Here is a 17,895-nt window from a genome sequence, read left to right on the forward strand (position 1 = left end):
AACAGTGGTATTCTGAAGCTGGCTCACATCAGCTTGGGAGAGCCAGTGGTACACATTTCTTCCCAACTTTGTGGTTGGTGACTTTACCTTGGCACCTTGCAATCACTCAGCCATGGTGGTAGTATTTACACCACAGAAATCTGCAAACACTACCAGTCAGGCTTTTTGTTTGTATTTTCTGGAAAGTTGGCTGTTAAACATTTATTAGCAGTGTGTAAGTGGAACTGTTATATCCTTTGAAGGATATATAAGAGGCTAGTAACACAGATTCCCCTAGGGAGGGAACTGTCGAACCCAATATTTTTATAGTGAGGAAATTAGACAAGAGTATAGAAAAAAACGTCATGGTTGATGAGAATTAAACTTTGTATGAATTAATAGTACCTTTAATACTGCTATCAAGTCTTTCAGTGTCTTGGCAGTGTGACTGGCACAGTGAATTGAAGTGTCCAGGCAAAGTATACTGCTTTCTGACCTTCTCTTCTAGCATTATAATATATCATGAAGACTGAGTGAGAGAAAGGACAGCAAGAGTTTGTAGAAAATACAGATAATTACAACAATGCATATCAGTCATTGCACTGACGACTGGTTTCTGCTTTGTTCTGCTACCATATTCTTAACACCCTGGATGGGGATCTAATAGTCAATTGAGAAACAATGCTGGTTCTCAGAGTTTTTCTTTCCATAAAGTATTGCTTTATTTCTGCTATACCACACATCTAAACACCTTTAGATCCCTGTGAAAAACAAAGAAACGCCTTCACAGTAATGGGATGAAATGGTAAAAACACGTCTTGAGTAAATTTATATTTGAGACATATGAGTAGAATTTGCTATTACTCTATAAAAAGTCCTTTAGTTATTTCTAGAGTTCACATTTTTGGAATCACTGTGCTGCAGTCTTCATTTCATCAAGATGATCTGGATTGTAATTTATATCAGAGCTGTTATTAGGAAGTTGTCTTATTTTTTATTTCCATGCTGGTAGTCAAATGTAGATCAGGAAATTTGAATGTTCTTTAAGAAGTATTTCTTTGAAGAGATATGGAACTAAAACCCATTTTATTCCTGAAGGTTAGTATACATATTATATGCATTAATGGGAATTCCCTGCTGGTCCAGTGGTTAAGACTTGGCACATTCACTGCTGTGGGCCCAGGTTCGATTCCTGGTCGGGGAACTAAGATCCCACAAGCTGCATGGCATGGCCAAAAAAAGGAAACAACAGAACTATTTTTGCGTGTTTTTTTCCAGATGATTTTAACTGGGAAAATTACTTGAAAGAGACTGGATCTTTAAGTGCTCCTTCAGAGTGTTTCAGACAGGTATGCCAAAATTCTGTAGATGTCATGTTGTATATATTGATGTAAACTATTAACTTGTTGAAGGGTGCCTGTGTGATTGTTAGGTTCTAGTAGTGTGAGGAGATAGTGGGATTGTGTTAGTGCTGCTTAAGAACCAGATGGTCTCTTTGCATCCATTCATTAAGAATTTACTTTATGTCAGATCTGGAGAGAAAGACAGACATGTAAATAATTAATTATGAAAAGTGTGATAACTATACTGGGAGGGCTTACAGAAGAGGTGGCTATCTGAGGTGATTGGGATGAGGGGAGGGATATTCCAGGCAGAGAGAACATCCAAAGCAAAGGCACGTGGGTGTAAAAGAACCTGAGTGTTAAGGGATGGTGTGGAGTGGCTGAAGCACAAAGTGGATAGAAGTGATAGTATGGGAATGAGATTAAGGTGCGGTGGCTTTTAACCTGTACTGAGGATTTGGACTTTATGTTAGGCAGTGGTGAGCTGCCGTTTGGCTTATTTTAAGGGGGATGGCCTAATCATATTCTTATTTTAGAAAGCCACTCAGGATGCATTTTTGAGGCTGTATTTGGGTTGCCTGGAAGTGGGCAGATTAGCAAGACCAGCAGTGGGCAGCCAAGTCAGGCTGCATGTCAAGCCAAGGAGAGGGTTTGGAGAAGATCTTTTTCTTAACCCTTATAGCTCTTACTTTGTTCACCAACTGCTGTGACTGTTACTTAAAACGTGCTTAAAAATCAAACTGACCATTTGATTTTCTTATAGTTGATGCGTTTTAACAAAATTTTATTTATATGTATGTATATATATAGTCCCAGATTCCACCAGCTAATGACTTCAAAGTTGGTATGAAACTGGAAGCCCATGACCCTCGCAATATGATTTCAATATGTATCGCCACAGTCGTTGGAATTACTGGTGCCAGGCTACGTTTAAGACTGGATGGTAGTGACAACAGAAATGATTTTTGGCGGCTTGTTGATTCTCCGGACATACAGCCTGTTGGGACATGTGAAAAGGAGGGGGACTTACTTCGGCCTCCACTGGGTAAGGATAAACAGTTCTTAAAATAACATATTTTTGTTAATGTAATATTCAATAGAAATAATTTTAACTGGCCTTTTAAAAATCTCTTCTTCTGGGCATTCTTACAAATAGATAGTCAGGTGGTTACTGTGGAGAATGTATGAGAAAGTAACTCAGTACCATATGTTACAGAGTTTCACCTAAGTACATATTTGGCATTTGTGTGCTAAAGGTTCCCCACTCCAGAGCAAGACTCATTCTGCCTTAAAACTTGAAATGTCAAAAGCAGCTCTACTGGATTACACAGGCAGATTCAGAAACCCTTCTGGGGGAGAAGTTTGTAGCATTTGATATGAGTCACTTCCTCCCTCAATATTGTCTAATGAGCCATTCATCATTTTTGGTATGGGGATGAGCACAGCAGAAGGGTATGATTTTACATCGGGACTCCAGTTTCAGACTTGGAAATTTCATTACACCTATGTGGGAAGAAGTCATGGTGAGAGGGGTAGGAGTCAGTACCTATAGATCTTTGAAAAGGAGGAGATGGATGGAACTCTTCAGCAAAGATTTTTAATACAAAGCTCTCAATTTTGACCAGGTTTTTAAAAGGTAAGTGTGTGACACTAATTTTGTGCAAAAATTTTCTCTTTTAATAAGAGTACCATGGTATTCTGTAGAATATAAGGATTTAGTTTATTACTTCTACATTCTGAGTGAATGGTGGGTATTGGCTTTTGTTTCTTTACAATGCTAAAAATGAAAATTCTCTATTATAAAGCACAGTGAGAGAATGGATTTTTTTTGTCTCCTACTAGTGAAAAACTCCCTGAGAACGAAAAATGTAAGATAATAATAACTACTCTTTTAGCAATATCTTTTTATACTGTCCTTGCTGTAATTGTTACTTATTCCTAATTTGGTTTAAAATATTTGAAAAAACTAATCAGAGATGTGTTATTCCAAGAAGATGGTTTAGGGTGTATGTGTTTTATGCTTTTCCCCTTTTCTTTCTTCATATCATTCACATTTTTCGTTGTTTATTTTTATAGTATTTCTTAATTCATACAGAATTTTGTAAGAGACATAATATGAACCTGAGACTTAGTTCTTCCCTGTTTGGATTTTATTTCTCTGTTTACAATATGATACTATGTGTTTGTATTTTGTTTAAAGGAAACATAGCTATTGTGATTGTCAGCATTTCAAACACATAACCAAGTTTATAATCATTCTTTTTTCAAATTACTTTTAGAGTTTATTAATTAAAAATATGAAATAAATAGCAATACATGCTGATGAGTGTGTTTTTTGACAGCACATAATAAAAAATACAGTTTTTGCCAATTTGCTCGTCAGGCGCTTTTGAATAGTTTCCATTTTAATGTAACACAACTTATTTCATTTTCCTTTTTAAAAGCTTTATTTATTTAAACCTTAAAGGTTATTATTTAAAAGTGTTATTTTTGTATTTTTTTGTTTTTTTTTTTTTTGGCTGCGTTGGGTCTTTGTTGCTGCGCACAGGCTTTCTCTAGTTGTGGTGAGCGGGGGCTACTCTTCGTTGTGGTGCATGGGCTTCTCATTGCAGTGGCGTCTCTTGTTGTGGAGCACGGGCCCTAGGCACCCAGGCTTCAGTAGTTACAGCACGCAGGCTCAGTAGTTGTGGCACACAGGCTTAGTTGCTCCGTGACATGTGGAATCTTCCTGGACCAGGGATCGAACCCATGTCCTCTGCATTGGCAGGTGCATTCTTCACCACTGTGCCACCAGGGAAGTCCCTAAAAGGTTTTTTTTAAAGTTTCAACATACATGGAGAACAGTGTACAGCTTATAAATGAACACACTTGTATAACCAACACCCAAATCAAGAAATAGAACATTGTCAGCACCCTAGAAGCCCCATTCCTGCTGATCCCCAGTCATATCCTCCTCCTTCCCAAAGGTAACTACTGTCCAGACTTCCTAATATCATGGATTAGTTTTATCTATGTTTGAATTTTTAACGTGCACTTTGATCTTTTTTGACGTTTTAATCTATGTTTGACTTTAGGCAATTAAAGAATTAAGAAAAATGCTAAATTAAAAAAGAAAATCGTGGTACATCATGTAATAGGATAAGATGGGGGTTAAGAGAAAGGCATAAGGACCAGAGAATGATTCTTATGTACTATTCTAACCACAGTGTGGAGAATCCATGCTGTGGATAACTATTTATTATATATCACTAATAATACTGATTTATTTTAAGAGAGTGTGTAACAACCCTCCCCCATGTTTCCCTAGCAACAATTATTTTCCTAGTCAGATTAAGGGTGTTTTGGTACATGATCATTATAGGATGACTTTCTGTCTGAACTTCCTTGCGTATTTTATCCTATTGATGGACCCATTGCCAATGTGATTCATGTGCCTCCCTATCTTAATGCATGTATTCATCAGGGATGCATGCCAAGTTCTCACCAATTCTGGCATCAAGGGAGGCAAGTGTTGCATGTAACAGATTGCCCCCAGAAAATACTAAAACTAGCAGATCGCTGCTCCCTGCTACACATGCCAGATGCTGTGATATTCACCATTAATTGATGAGATCTCTAGAGAAGACACCTGTTGAGTCTATTTTGATAGTATCTGATAAAAGTTCTAAGATAAGATCATTTAGTGAGCAAAGTTTACTAAAGTGAGAGCTGTCTTTTTTCCCAATATAATGTATGAAAAATTTCAAACCTACAAAAAAGGTGAAAGAATTTTGCAGTGAACCCCCACATACCCACTACCTAGGCTCTACCGGTTATCATTTTACTATACTTGCTTTATCACTTATCTGTCCATCTGTCCTCCTGTCGATTCATCAGTCCATCATATTTTTAAATGCACTTCAGGATAAGTTATTGACATCAGTGCATTTCTCCTAAATACGTTCGCATGCATATCATTAACTAGAGTCCACTGTTTATTTACAGGTTTTTTCCTTTTGAGGCGAAATTTACATATGGTGAAATGCACCATCATAAGTGTACATTTGCTGAGTTTGACAGAAAACTGTCTTTCGGAAAGGAAATAAGGCAGAGGCTCTGAGGAAAAAGAGGGACTGGAAGTCTTTTGCGGCCTTTTTACCCTGCGTGTGTGATTGTTGGTGGGGAATGGAAGCTCTCCTGGGCTCTGGCTTGGATTTCTCCTAGTATTGCCCATTCCCAACATATATGTGTATGTTGGTGAACCCTAGCTAGTGGCTTCTTTAAGATGAGAATTTCTACCCCCACTGTAGCATTCTTGTTTAATAGTACAGTGGATACAGTAGCACTGATTGGAAGGTACACCAGCTCCTCTTGCCCATTTCCTGAGTTCGTCAATAAGAAAGTCATTCTCTGAAGGAGAATGGTAAATGAAACATTTTTTTTTAATACCACCTTGCTGTAATATCACAGGGAGGCTTTTTAAAATTGATTTCTGCTTTATTTTATAAAATAGGGTACCAGATGAACACATCATCTTGGCCAATGTTCCTCTTGCGAACACTGAGTGGATCTGAAATGGCACCTGCAACATTCTTTAAGAAGGTGAGAAAGATGTTATGAAAAGCTTCCATCAACTGGGCTGTGGTTTTATTGTTTCAGTGGGTGCTTAAATGCTTTGTCTTCTCTGATATGGAAAGCAAAAATGGTTTTAAAATTACTTGATTGGCAAGCGTATTAGTCTGCTCGGGCTGCTGTAGCAAAGTACCACAGACTGGGTGGCTTAAATAACTGAAATTCACTTTTTCACATTTCTGGAGGCAAGAAGTCCAAGATCAAAGTGTCATCAGGGTTGGTTTCTGGTGAGGCCTCTCTTCTCAGCTTATAGTCTTTTCGCTCTGTCCTCACATGGCCTCTTCTCTGTGCATGCGTGGAAGAGAGGAATCTCTGGTTTCCCTTTCTCTAGAAAAGACACTAGTCCTATGGGCTTAGGGCCCCACCGTTAGGACCTCACTTAACCTTTATTACCTCCTTAAATGTCCTGTTTCTAAATATAGTCACATTGGGAGTTAGGGCTTCAAATTATGAATTTTGGGAAGATGTAACTCAGTCCATAACAGTGGCTTGAACAGAAATTTATTTTCTCACAGCTCTGGAGGCTAGAAGTTGAGATCAAGGTGTCAGCAGGCTTGGTTTCTTTTGAGGCCCCTCTCCTTGGTTTATAGATAGTCGTCTTCTCCTCTTTGGGAGGAAAAGATACATGAGCTACGTATCTGCATCCTAACTTCCTCCTCTTATGAGGACATTGGTCATATTGGATTAGGGCCTACCATAATGGCCTTATTTTAACTTAATTATCTCTTTAAAGACCCTATCTCCAAATGCAATCACATTCTGAGGTACTGGGGTTAGGACTTAAACGTATGAATTTTGGCTGGGTGGGGGGGTGAGACACAGAAACACAATTCAGCCCGTAACAGCAAGTCATAAAAAAGGCTCAGTTTTAATCATCCAGTAGTCAAAATGAATTAGTACCTTCCTTCTTGACCTCAGATACAAAAAGGGGTACTCTACTGGAAGCAAATGTTTGTTATTATTTTTTATGTACCTTCAGAAGTGAAGCTTCGCCTCAGTTTGCTATGTTAGTGGTCTCTTTGATATTGGAGAAAATGAAAGTTGAAAGTTGAAAGTTGAAACTTTCACTTGAAAGTTACTTGGAGAGATTTGGTTGCAGAAGTAAAAGAATGTTATAAACAGTCATCAGAAAGAATTTGTTACAAGGAAATACTTGTTATATAACAAAGAGGGAGAATTCCAAAAATAGTTTATGCTCTTGAGAAAATGTTGAAAGAGTACACTGTGTTAAGAAACAATGAATGAAAGCCAAGTTTTAGTTAAATTACGGGTCAAAATATTTCTTTCTCACTCTCTGTCCTCATTGTTTTCTCAGTCACTTAAATTTTATTACAACCATTCATATCAGGAGTGGTAAACATTGATTGTACGTTTTAAAAACTTTTCAAGAAGATTAAAGATATAAAGATGTGCAGTGTCATTTGACATGATTCCTGCATTGCAAAGAAAAAATCTTGGAGTATAGCTTTGAGCAGCATGAATGCTGTAAGTGGGCTTGCCCTACCAGCAAGGGGCACAGGTGAATGCAATCCCTTTGGGCATTGTGTAAAGCATATATGAGGATAGCTAACAACAAAAGAGATGTTTAGTAGTAGTCTTTATTAAATACTTACTAGCTTAGGCTGTGGCTTTAGAAAAGCCACTGGATCTATTTTACTTATTAAGTTGCTTTATCAGCTAGTCACATGCCACATGTCACATTATGTTTTTCATTTTTAATATTATAAAAGTAATTTACCTTTGTGTGGGGGGAAAAATCAAACTGTATACTTAACTAAAGTGAAAAATGAGTGTCCATTTATCCCGTCCATTCCTCCGTTCTACTGTTCTCTCCAAAATGTTCTTCTTGACCTTTATCTGTGCATTCACAAACATATATGGGCTTTTATTTCTTAAACATAAATTGGAATATATTTTGTGATTTAGTTTTTCCCCTAAAATATGGATTTTTTTGAAATTTCCATTTCGTTTCATATATATTTTAGGTTGTATTGTACTCTTCTGTGGTATGGATTACCGTAAGTGATTTAACCTCTCCCTAAGGATTGATGTTTAGGTTGTCTCCATATTCTTGTTTAAATCATCTACAGTGGACATTCTTATAGAATGTTCTATAGTTCATATAGAACTTTTTATATAAGTGTGAATGCCTACATTCTTAGAAGTAGAATTCCTGGTTCAAAGGGAATGTATGCTTTAAGTGTTGAAATATACTGTTAAATTGCACCTTAAAAGGGTGTTCCAAACTATGCTCCAGTATTAGTGTATAGATATATTCATATTCCCACACCTTTACTAGCAATGAATATTATCTATCTTTTAAAATTTTGTAAATCTTTTTTTGGAGGTGGGAATGGTAATGGTATCCCATTGTAATTTGCCTTGAAGTGATTACCAGTGAAATTGAACTTTTAAAATGTGTTTAATGGCCTTTTATTTTTCTGTGAATCGCCTGATTATAGCCTTTGCCTTTTTTCTACTGGATTTCTTTTCTTACTCTTACTGATTTGTGGGGTGCTCTTTTCAGCCAAGCTTGGAACTTGGCCAGGAGCCATCTTAAATCCTCACTCCTCCTTGACCCTGGCCTCTGGATAGCCAATTAATTAGGAAGGCCCACCTACTTAGCTTGCTAATTATTTCTTTGTTGTGTCTCTTCTTTCTAACCTTAATACCACTGCCCCTTGTGCAGGCTTTCCTCTTGCCTAGACTGTTCAACTAGCCTTATAACTGCCTATAATTGTCACCCTTAAACACAACTGCTAGAAATATCTGATACAGAAGCCATATCACATCATTCCATACTTAAAACTCCTTTGAAGTTACCATTTGCATTCAGGATGAAGTATAAGTTTGTTAATATGGCCTTTAAGGTGCTCTGTGATCTATCTGGTTTACAGTTGCGACTTCTTGCTTTGGATTTTATGTTCTGAATTGCTTATAATAGCCTGTCCATACCATATTCCTTTTTTTAGGCTGATTATCTCTGGTTAATTCCTATTTTTATTTTAAGATTCATTTCAGGCATTAAATCCTCCAGGATACCTTCCCTATTTTTGCCTCTGTATTCTTATACTTCTGTAGCGCCTTGTGCATATGTCAGTCTTTTTAAAATAAATAAATTTATTTATTTCTTTATTTATTTTTGGCTGTGTTGGGTCTTCATTGCTGCATGCGGGCCTTTCTCTAGTTGCGTCGAGCAGAGGCTACTCTTCATTGCGGTGCGCGGGCTTCTCATGGCAGTGGCTTCTCTTGTTGTGGAGCACGGGCTCTAGATGTGCGGGCTTCAGTAGTTGTGGCTCGCGGGCTGTAGAGTGCAGGCTCAGTAGTTGTGGCGCATGGGCTTAGTTGCTCCACGGAATGTGGAGTCTTCCCGGACCAGGGCTTGAACCTGTGTCCCCTGCATTGGCAGGCGGATTCTTAACCACTGTGCCACCAGGAAAGTCCCCCATATGTCAGTCTTTGTGGTTATTGGATTATATTATTATTTTCACTGTCTCTTGGTTCCTAGACTGTGAGTTCGTTTTGAAAAGTTAATATGGCTTTGTATTTGCAGTGCCTATCATACGTCCTGGTACGTACTTGTTTGTTCGATGAATAAAGAAAGGATGGGGGAGTACAGGAAGATGAATACATAGAGAGGGAGAAGATAGGTTTAGTTTTTGACATGTTGAAGTGCCTCTGGGAAGTTTGAGGAGGAATGACTACCACCAGACATTAGACATAAAGTATTTAGAACCTAGAAATAAGGTTTGGCTTGGGTACGTGGATTTGGGAGTTTTCAGCTTAAATGGTAGGGGTGGAAGCCTTGAGCATGAATGAGCTAGTCCAAAGAGAATATATAGAAGGAAAAGAGAAGAGTGTCAAGTTTAGAACCTTGAGAAATACCCACTCACCTTCATGATGTATAAGTACCCATATCAGGTACTTAGTAGAGGTCAGTTAAAAGGAAAGCTGATTCTTGACTATTTGGTAGATAGGAAGTTCATCAGTTACATTAGCAAGAACTGAAGACCAGCTGAAAAGTGTCCCCAGATAGAGTTAAATTTGTAATTGTGGGGGCAGAATATTGATAGAGTTCATTCCTGATGGCCTCGATTTACTGTGAAATAGGAAACTGACAAAGGCTGGAGGGAAGGATTCATACATTGATTGAAAGTCTACTATATTCTAACACCAAGGCAGAGAGCTTACTCTGTGGTTTAGGAGAAAGTCAGTTAACGAAGTAATGAATGTATAGTGAGGAAACATCGTTGGTCTTAAGGCAAATGATAAAAGTTTGGAATAGGTGCCATGTGGGATGGGAGAGGGATCGACCTAGGGACATATGAGTATTTTGGAGGGTTCACCTGAGGATGAAGACTAAATATGTGTAGCACTACATGTAATAAGCATGTGGGACTTTTCTCCAGCAGTGCTTGGAAACTGAGAATAAATAGTAAAGTGGATGGTGATATTGAACTAAGGTTTGGAGGTAACAGAACAAGGACAAGGGGATAAGTTGGTTTGGGGTGCTGAGAAGAAAGTGGTGATATGATGCACTGTAACCTGGATGTGAACGGGTGTGATAGAATGTTAGAGTGTTTGGTCCTCTTCTTTTTTTTTTTAAAAATTAATTATTTATTTGGCTGTGCCGGGTCCTAGCTGCAGCACGTGGGACCTTTGTTGCTGTGTGCAGGATCTTCATTACGGCATGCGGACTCTTAGTTGCGGCATGCATGTGGGATCTAGCTCCCTGACCGGGGATCGAACCTGGGCCCCCTACATTGGGAGCGTGGAGTCTCAACCCCTGGACACCACCAGGGAAGTCCCCTCTTCTCTTCTTTATACAGTGGTTCTCAACAGGGGACGTTTTGGGTTATCACAACTGTGTGTGTATGTGGGTGCTACTTACACCTAGTGAGTAAAGATCAGGGATGCTACTAAACATCCTACACTGCACAGAACAGCCCCTACAACAGAATGTTCTGGTCCCAAATGACAGTAGTGTCATGTTCGAGAAACTCTGATCTGTATTAATTCCTTGGTGATCTCATCTAATTCCTGGCTTTAAATACAGTTTGTATGTAGGTGACTTTCAAATTTATATTTCTGCTCCAGATGTTTTGCTCCCATCTCAGACTTGTATATCCAGCCTACCTACTCAGTATCCCTACTTGGATGTCTAACAGACATGTCAAACTGCTCCACCTGCAGCCTTTCCCATATCAGGGAGTAGCAACTATCCTTCCATTTGCTTCTGCCAAAAACCTTGGTGATTATTTCTGTCACATACTACATCCAGTCCATATGGAAACCCTATTTGCTCTACCTTCAAAATATATTTGAAATTCAACCAGTTATTGCCATCTCCGTTGCTATCAGGCTGGAACAAGCTGCCTTTATCTCTCACTTGGATTACTGTGGTAACCTCTTCATAGATCTCTTTATTTATAACCTTACAGTCTGTAGTCAACACAGCAAGCAGAGTATTCCGTTTAAAACATAAGTGAGGGGCTTCCCTGGTGGGGCAGTAGTTGAGGATCCGCCTGCCAATGCAGGGGACACGGGTTCGTGCCCCGGTCCGGGAAGATCCCACATGCCGCGGAGCGGCTGGGCCCGTGAGCCATGGCCGCTGAGCCTGCGCGTCTGGAGCCTGTGCTCCGCAACGGGAGAGGCCACAACAGTGAGAGGCCCGTGTACCGCAAAAAAAAAAAAAAAAAAAAGTGAGATTATATCACTCCTCTGCTCAAAACCACCCAGGGGGCTCCCTGTTTTACTCAGAGTAAAAGCCAGAGTTCTTACAGTGGCCTCCACAGCTCTACATGATACGACCCCTCACTCTCTCTCTGACCTGTTTCCTACTGCCCTCCCACTTGCATACTGCATTTTAGCCACTCTCTGCTTCCTTGTTCTTCGAATATTTCAGACACATCTCCTGTTTTAGGGCCTTGGCCCTGGCTGTTGGCCCTGCTTAGAACACTCTTCCTCTAGATAACTGCATGGTTAATAATCACCTCCTTCAGGCTTCTGTTCACATGTCACCTTCCAGATGAGGCTTGTCCTGATTACCTTGTTTACAGTTGCACAACCCCTCCCCTACATTGCTCTCTGGATCTCCCTTTACTCTGATCTTCTCTCTGTCTCTGTCTCTGTCTCTGTCTCTGTCTCTCTCTCTCTGTTTTTGCAAAGCACTTATCATATAACATAGAATATATTTTACTTATGTTCCTCATCTTTCTCTTTACTAGCATGTGAGCACTGCAAGGTGAGATTTTTATTTTGCTAGCTAATATATATCAAGAACCTTCAGTAGTGTCTGGCATTTAGTAGGCACTCAGTAAATATTTGTAAATGAATAAATGAAGGTTAAAGGACTACAATTCTTGATGAGGTCAAAGAAGTAATTGATTAAAAGTAAGGAAGTAGAAATTAAGGATAGGAGTTTGTGATCACAGGTAGACTCTAGGAATGTAGCTGTAAACAAAGCTATAAAAAACTCCAGGCTTTATGGAGCTTACCTTCTAGCTTGGTAAATTTATAGTAAGCCATAATAAATACATGTGTATTATGTTTGATAGTTTTATATGCTAAGGAGAAGGGAGGGTGACATTTTAGATAGGTTGGCCAGGAAGGTCTTGCTGAGAAGTTGCCATTTGAGTGAAGATGTGGAGAAAGGGAGAGAATGAACCTTGAGACTACAAGGGTAAAAATATTCCAGGCAGAAGGGTAATGTAGGTAATGCTGAGACTGGCTTCAATCACAGGGATATGTGAAAAAGTAGCCTGTAAGGAGAACCATATTGTAGGTAAGCAAGGAGGGAGGTTAAAAGGCCATTCTTTGCTAGCCACCTTCTAGAACAGAATCATTTTCTTACAGTAAAAGAGAATGATCCCTTGTTTATTTTAGCTATTGCTTTTGCAAATTATATCTTTGTGTTTAGGAAGTCATTCAAGAATGGATGATGACAAACTATATATATTTTAATTAATTAATTAATTAAATTTGGGGGCTGCATTGGGTCTTTGTTGCTGCGTGGGCTTTCTTTAGTTGCGGTGAGTGGGGGCTACTCTTCGTTGTGGTGCATGGGCTTCTCACTGCGGTGGCTTCTCTTGTTGCAGAGCACGGGCTCTAGGCGTGTGGGCTCTAGAGCGCAGGCTCAGTAGTTGTGGCTCACCAGCTTGGTTGCTCCGCGGCATGTGGGATCTTCCCGGACCAGGGCTCGAACCTGTGTCCCCTGCATTGGCAGGCGGATTCTTAACCACCGCACCACCAGGGAAGCCCACGAACTATATTCTTTAAAAACATATTTTAGGGCTCGAGCCCTGGTCTGGGAAGATCCAACATGCCGCTGAGCAACTAAGCCTGTGAGCCACAACTACTGAGCCTGCGTGCCTAGAGCCCATGCTCTGCAACAAGAGAAGCCACCGGAATGAGAAGCCCGCGCACCACAACGAAGAGTAGCCCCTGCCCGCCGCAACTAGAGGAAAACCGCGCACAGCAACGAAGACCCAATGCAGCTAAAAATAAATAAATAAGTAAATAAATTTATTTAAAAAAAAACAACACATTTTAAAGCAACTTTGTATCATTACCTTTTGTGGACAGCAGAGGGAACCATTTTGCCAGTTACCTAAATCTGGAAGGAGGTTGTTTTGAGATAAAGTCCTTTCATTTACTGTGTTATTAAAATAGTAGTTCCTTTGATTTTTTTAAAATAAAAATTTGTTTTCTCCTAGAGCTTTATTAATATTTATTTGTATGGCTGTACTTATGTAAGAAAATTTGATAGAGTTTTCATGAAATTTAGAAGAATTAATACAGTATGAAAATCTTTAGAGAATAAATTGCATTTTGTTTGTAATCATTTTCTGGTTTTTGTTACTTGCCAGCCAATAGTGACATTGATAACATACTGTCATATTGGGATTTCTTTTTAGGTTATACATTTGAATTTTAAAATTAGTTCTGTTTCTCTTGTCTTGACTGTCTTAAATCTGTTTTGTAGCAGAAAATGTATATTGCCATTTGATCTAGTTTACTTTGCTATGGAAAGACTTACTCTTACTCTGTTGAATGACAGTGTAAGGCCCTGTGATCCTTATATGTGTCTTGAATGTTTTTTGCATTCTGTGAATGTCTAGCACAAATATATCAACCTCCATGGTTATACTTTGTAAAATCTGCCCCCCCTTCTTTCCATGTGTAATAACTGATAACGGACCTTTGGCCCTTTCATGAAGTGTCGGTATGTGACTCTGCTTCTTACTTACCAGCTATTTATCAAATACTTTGATCCTTGATCAATCTAACTTTTGCCCTGCTGACTTTCCGGGTGGGTTTTTTTTTTTTTTTTTTTTTTTTTTTTGCGGTACGCGGGCCTCTCACTGTTGTGGCCTCTCCCGTTGCGGAGCACAGGCTCCGGATGCGCAGGCTCAGCGGCCATGGCTCACGGGCCCAGCCGCTCCGCGGCATGTGGGATCTTCCTGGACTGGGGCACGAACCCGTGTCCCCTGCATCGTCAGGGGGACTCTCAACCACTGCGCCACCAGGGAAGCCCTTCAGGGTGGTTTTAAGAATCATATTAAGAGTATGTAATTAAAAGGACTTTGAAGGCTAAGAATTAAGGAATTTTCAGATTGCAAGGCTAAAGGAAACAGAGAAAGCATGGGATGTTGAGATGGGTTTAAAGGAGGCTTTTTTTTTTTTTAACATCTTCATTGGAGTATAATTGCTTTACAGTAAAGGAGGAATTTTTAAAAGGAACCAATCTACCAGATAGGTTTTTAAAATTATATCTTGGTGAAAGAGTTAGTTGAGAGCTCATTTACTGTTCTCCAGGTGATTCCTTGGTTCATTCATTTAAAAAATGCTTACTGTTGGGTACTGTGCTGGAAATAACAATATGTAAAAGAAGTGATACTTGGTTTTAAGAATCCCTTTGTCTCATAGAGGAGTGAACACATTTTATTTTTTAAGTTTTTGGCCACACCCCACGGCATGTGGTATCTTAGCTCCCCAACCAGGGATTGAACCCACACCTCCTGCATTGGAAGGCAGAGTCTCAACCGCTGGACTGCTGGGGAAGTCCCAGAGGAGTGAACACATTTTAACAATAGTTTCACAGTTGAAGGCAAGATCACCTCTTTGGTGGGCCTTGGAGTGGGCAGGCATTGGTCAGGGAAGGCTTAAAGAGACCAGGAGAATTGGGCTTTGAAGTGTGGATGACTTGGAATTGGCCCAGCAGATGATGGGGTGTAGGGTGTTTCACAAAGTTGGCTATTTAAGTTTAAAATCTAGCTCTGATACTTATGGTATAGTCTTAGGCCACTGTGCATCAGTTTTATCTGTAAAATGGGTATAATAATTGCACTGACTTCATAGGATTGTTGTGAGAATTAAATTAATATGTGGGAAATATTTAAACTGTGCCTGGCATATACTAAACAATTGAAGGTTACCTTTTATTTATATATATATATATATATATATATATATATATATATAAAAAATAAGCACTCCTTAAGGTTAACTTATTTATTTATTTATTTATGGCTGCGTTGGGTCTTCGTTGCTGGGCGTAAGCTTTCTCTAGTTGCGGTGAGCAGGGGCTACTCTTTGTTGGGGTGCACAGGCTTCTCACTGCGGTGGCTTCTCTTGTTGTGGCTCTCGGGCTCTAGAGTGTGGGCTTCAGTAGTTGTGGCGTGTGGGCTTAGTTGCTCCGTGGCATGTGGGATCTTCCTGGACCAGGGCTCGAACCCATGTCCCCTGCATTGGCAGGCGGATTCTTAACCACTGCACCACCAGGGAAGTCCCCTGAAGGTTTAACTTTCAATATCGTTATTCTAAAGATCTAGGGGGTGGAATTGGCAGGTTGTGGTCTTTGATTGTGTTAGGGGGAAAGGATGCATCTAGGGTAGTGGTTCTCAGCGTTGGATCTGGGCAATTAAAACATGCCCTGGGCCCCACCTAGACTGATTTAATCAGTAGTGCTGGCAGTGTGGCTCCAGGTGATTCTAATGTTCAGTCAGGCTGAGAACCACAGGTCTAGGACCATTTCCACGTTTCTGGCTTGGGTGATTGGATTGCTGATGGTGCCATTTACTAGGATAAAAAGCAAATTGAAAAAAAAAAAGATGTTGCTTTTAACATAGCACTTGGTCTTTCTAAGAATCCTGTTAGCATTTGCATGCTTTAACTTTCTGTAACTAAGGAATACTTTTATTTTTATTTAACATTTATTTATTTATTTGGCTGCTGTCAGGTCTTAGTTGTGGCATGTGGGATCTTTCATTGCGGTATGCGGGCTCTTCCTTGTGGCGTGTGGGCTTGTCTCTAATTGTGGCACGTGGGCTGTAGAGCAGGGCAAGCCCCGCGGCATGTGGGGTCTTAGTGCCCTGACCAGGGATCGAACCCGTGTCCCTTGCATTGGAAGGTGGATTCTTAACCACTGGACCACCAGGGAAGTCCTTAAGGAATACTTTTAAATATTTGTTTCTGGATTGCTTATCATAAATGACCCCAGACTTGTGTGACTTTCATGTTCTTGTATCTGCATTTTATACTTTGAGGTTTTTTTTAGATATTACCTGCTGCTGTTCCTTCTCTTTGGACTTACTATGTTTCAAAATACCCTATAATTTTTATATTTTTAGGTTTGTTTGACTCTCTTTTAAAATTTCTTGTTATTGCTTCCTCCCCTTCATCCTGTCTGGCTCCCCTACCCCTGCTACCACCACTACTAGAATATAAGCTCCACCAGAACAGGGATCTTGATATTTTTGTTCACTTACGAATGCTAAATTCCTGGTACATAGTATATAATACATACTTCTTGAGTGAATGAATGAATGAATTACTATCAGGCTGGTTTTGTTTTCTTCTAGGTTCTTGGCTCTGCTCCAGAGTAAGTGAGATATTGTTGAGCAGAGTTTCAGAGGAATCTGTGAGAACTGTTTCTTCCTGTATTTAATTGATAAACATGAAGCTTAATTTTTGGTTGCTGAAGGTTGTAAGAATACAATTGAGCAAATGCTTCTTAATACATTTTAACAATGAAAACTTTTTTTTAATGTTTTGGTAGGAACCACCAAAGCCACCTCTAAATAATTTTAAAGTGGGAATGAAACTTGAAGCTATAGACAGAAAGAACCCTTATCTGATCTGCCCTGCAACTATTGGAAATGTTAAAGGAGATGAAGTTTATATCACATTCGATGGCTGGAGTGGAGCTTTTGATTATTGGTGCAAGTATGATTGTCGAGATATTTTCCCAGTTGGGTGGTGTCGCCTGACAGGAGATGTATTACAACCACCAGGAACTTATGGTAAGATAATAACTAACTAATACATGTTCTTTTATTTTCTTGAAGTTAGATCTATCTGCTCTTGGCATTGAGAGTAGGATTTCATGTCCAACTGAGGAGCATCAGGCAGAACAGCAAGGGTACTGTCCAGGTTAGAGAACTGGAGGTAAAAGTTTACAATTAGAATTTTTGAGGGCCAACACAACATCGTGGTCTGAATTGACAGTCCACACTGGGGAATATGGACAAAGCTACAAGTCACACTTAGACTATTGAAGCCTTGCTGCTAGAAACATTTTGGGGTGCTCAGGTACCTTTATAGTTGATATTCTATTTAAAATTACACATGGCATTCCATTGTTTGTATCTTGAAGATAGTTTTTTAAAGGTTGGGCATAACAAGTGTTATATACATGTTTTACATGATTTTGGTTGTTTTTTCAAGTTAAATTGATACTTTGATAGTGTTAAGTAAAATGTACATGTCCGTAAAAATTTTTGACTGTGGAAGCCATCATAGATCAGTATGTTATTTCCGTCATGTGTTTATCAGTTGTAATGCTGCGCCTCCTAAGTTGAATATAGTGTCATCTAGTCTAGATATTTTCTTTCAAAGAAAAGTCATCAAAATATTGAAGCTTCTTGCTTGACTCTTCCAAGGACGTAGACATGCCTAACCT

General features: G+C 39.4%; 1 protein-coding gene across 5 annotated transcripts in view; it reads left to right on the forward strand.

Moving 5' to 3' along the window:
• SCML2 (Scm polycomb group protein like 2) overlaps positions 1-17,895 on the forward strand; it is an 86,661-nt gene that overhangs the window by 25,425 nt on the left and 43,341 nt on the right. For 3 of the 5 annotated variants that reach the window (XM_033849560.2, XM_033849559.2, XM_033849564.2), the window contains exons 4-7: positions 1,258-1,328; positions 2,133-2,367; positions 5,815-5,903; positions 16,993-17,236. In XM_033849560.2, coding sequence (XP_033705451.1) covers positions 1,258-1,328; positions 2,133-2,367; positions 5,815-5,903; positions 16,993-17,236 — 639 coding nt within the window. The remainder of the gene's footprint in view (positions 1-1,257; positions 1,329-2,132; positions 2,368-5,814; positions 5,904-16,992; positions 17,237-17,895) is intronic. The other 2 variants (XM_033849563.2, XM_033849562.2) reach the window with 1 other exon arrangement.

This window comes from Tursiops truncatus, chromosome X (assembly GCF_011762595.2).
Source record: "Tursiops truncatus isolate mTurTru1 chromosome X, mTurTru1.mat.Y, whole genome shotgun sequence".
NCBI lineage: Eukaryota > Metazoa > Chordata > Mammalia > Artiodactyla > Delphinidae > Tursiops > Tursiops truncatus.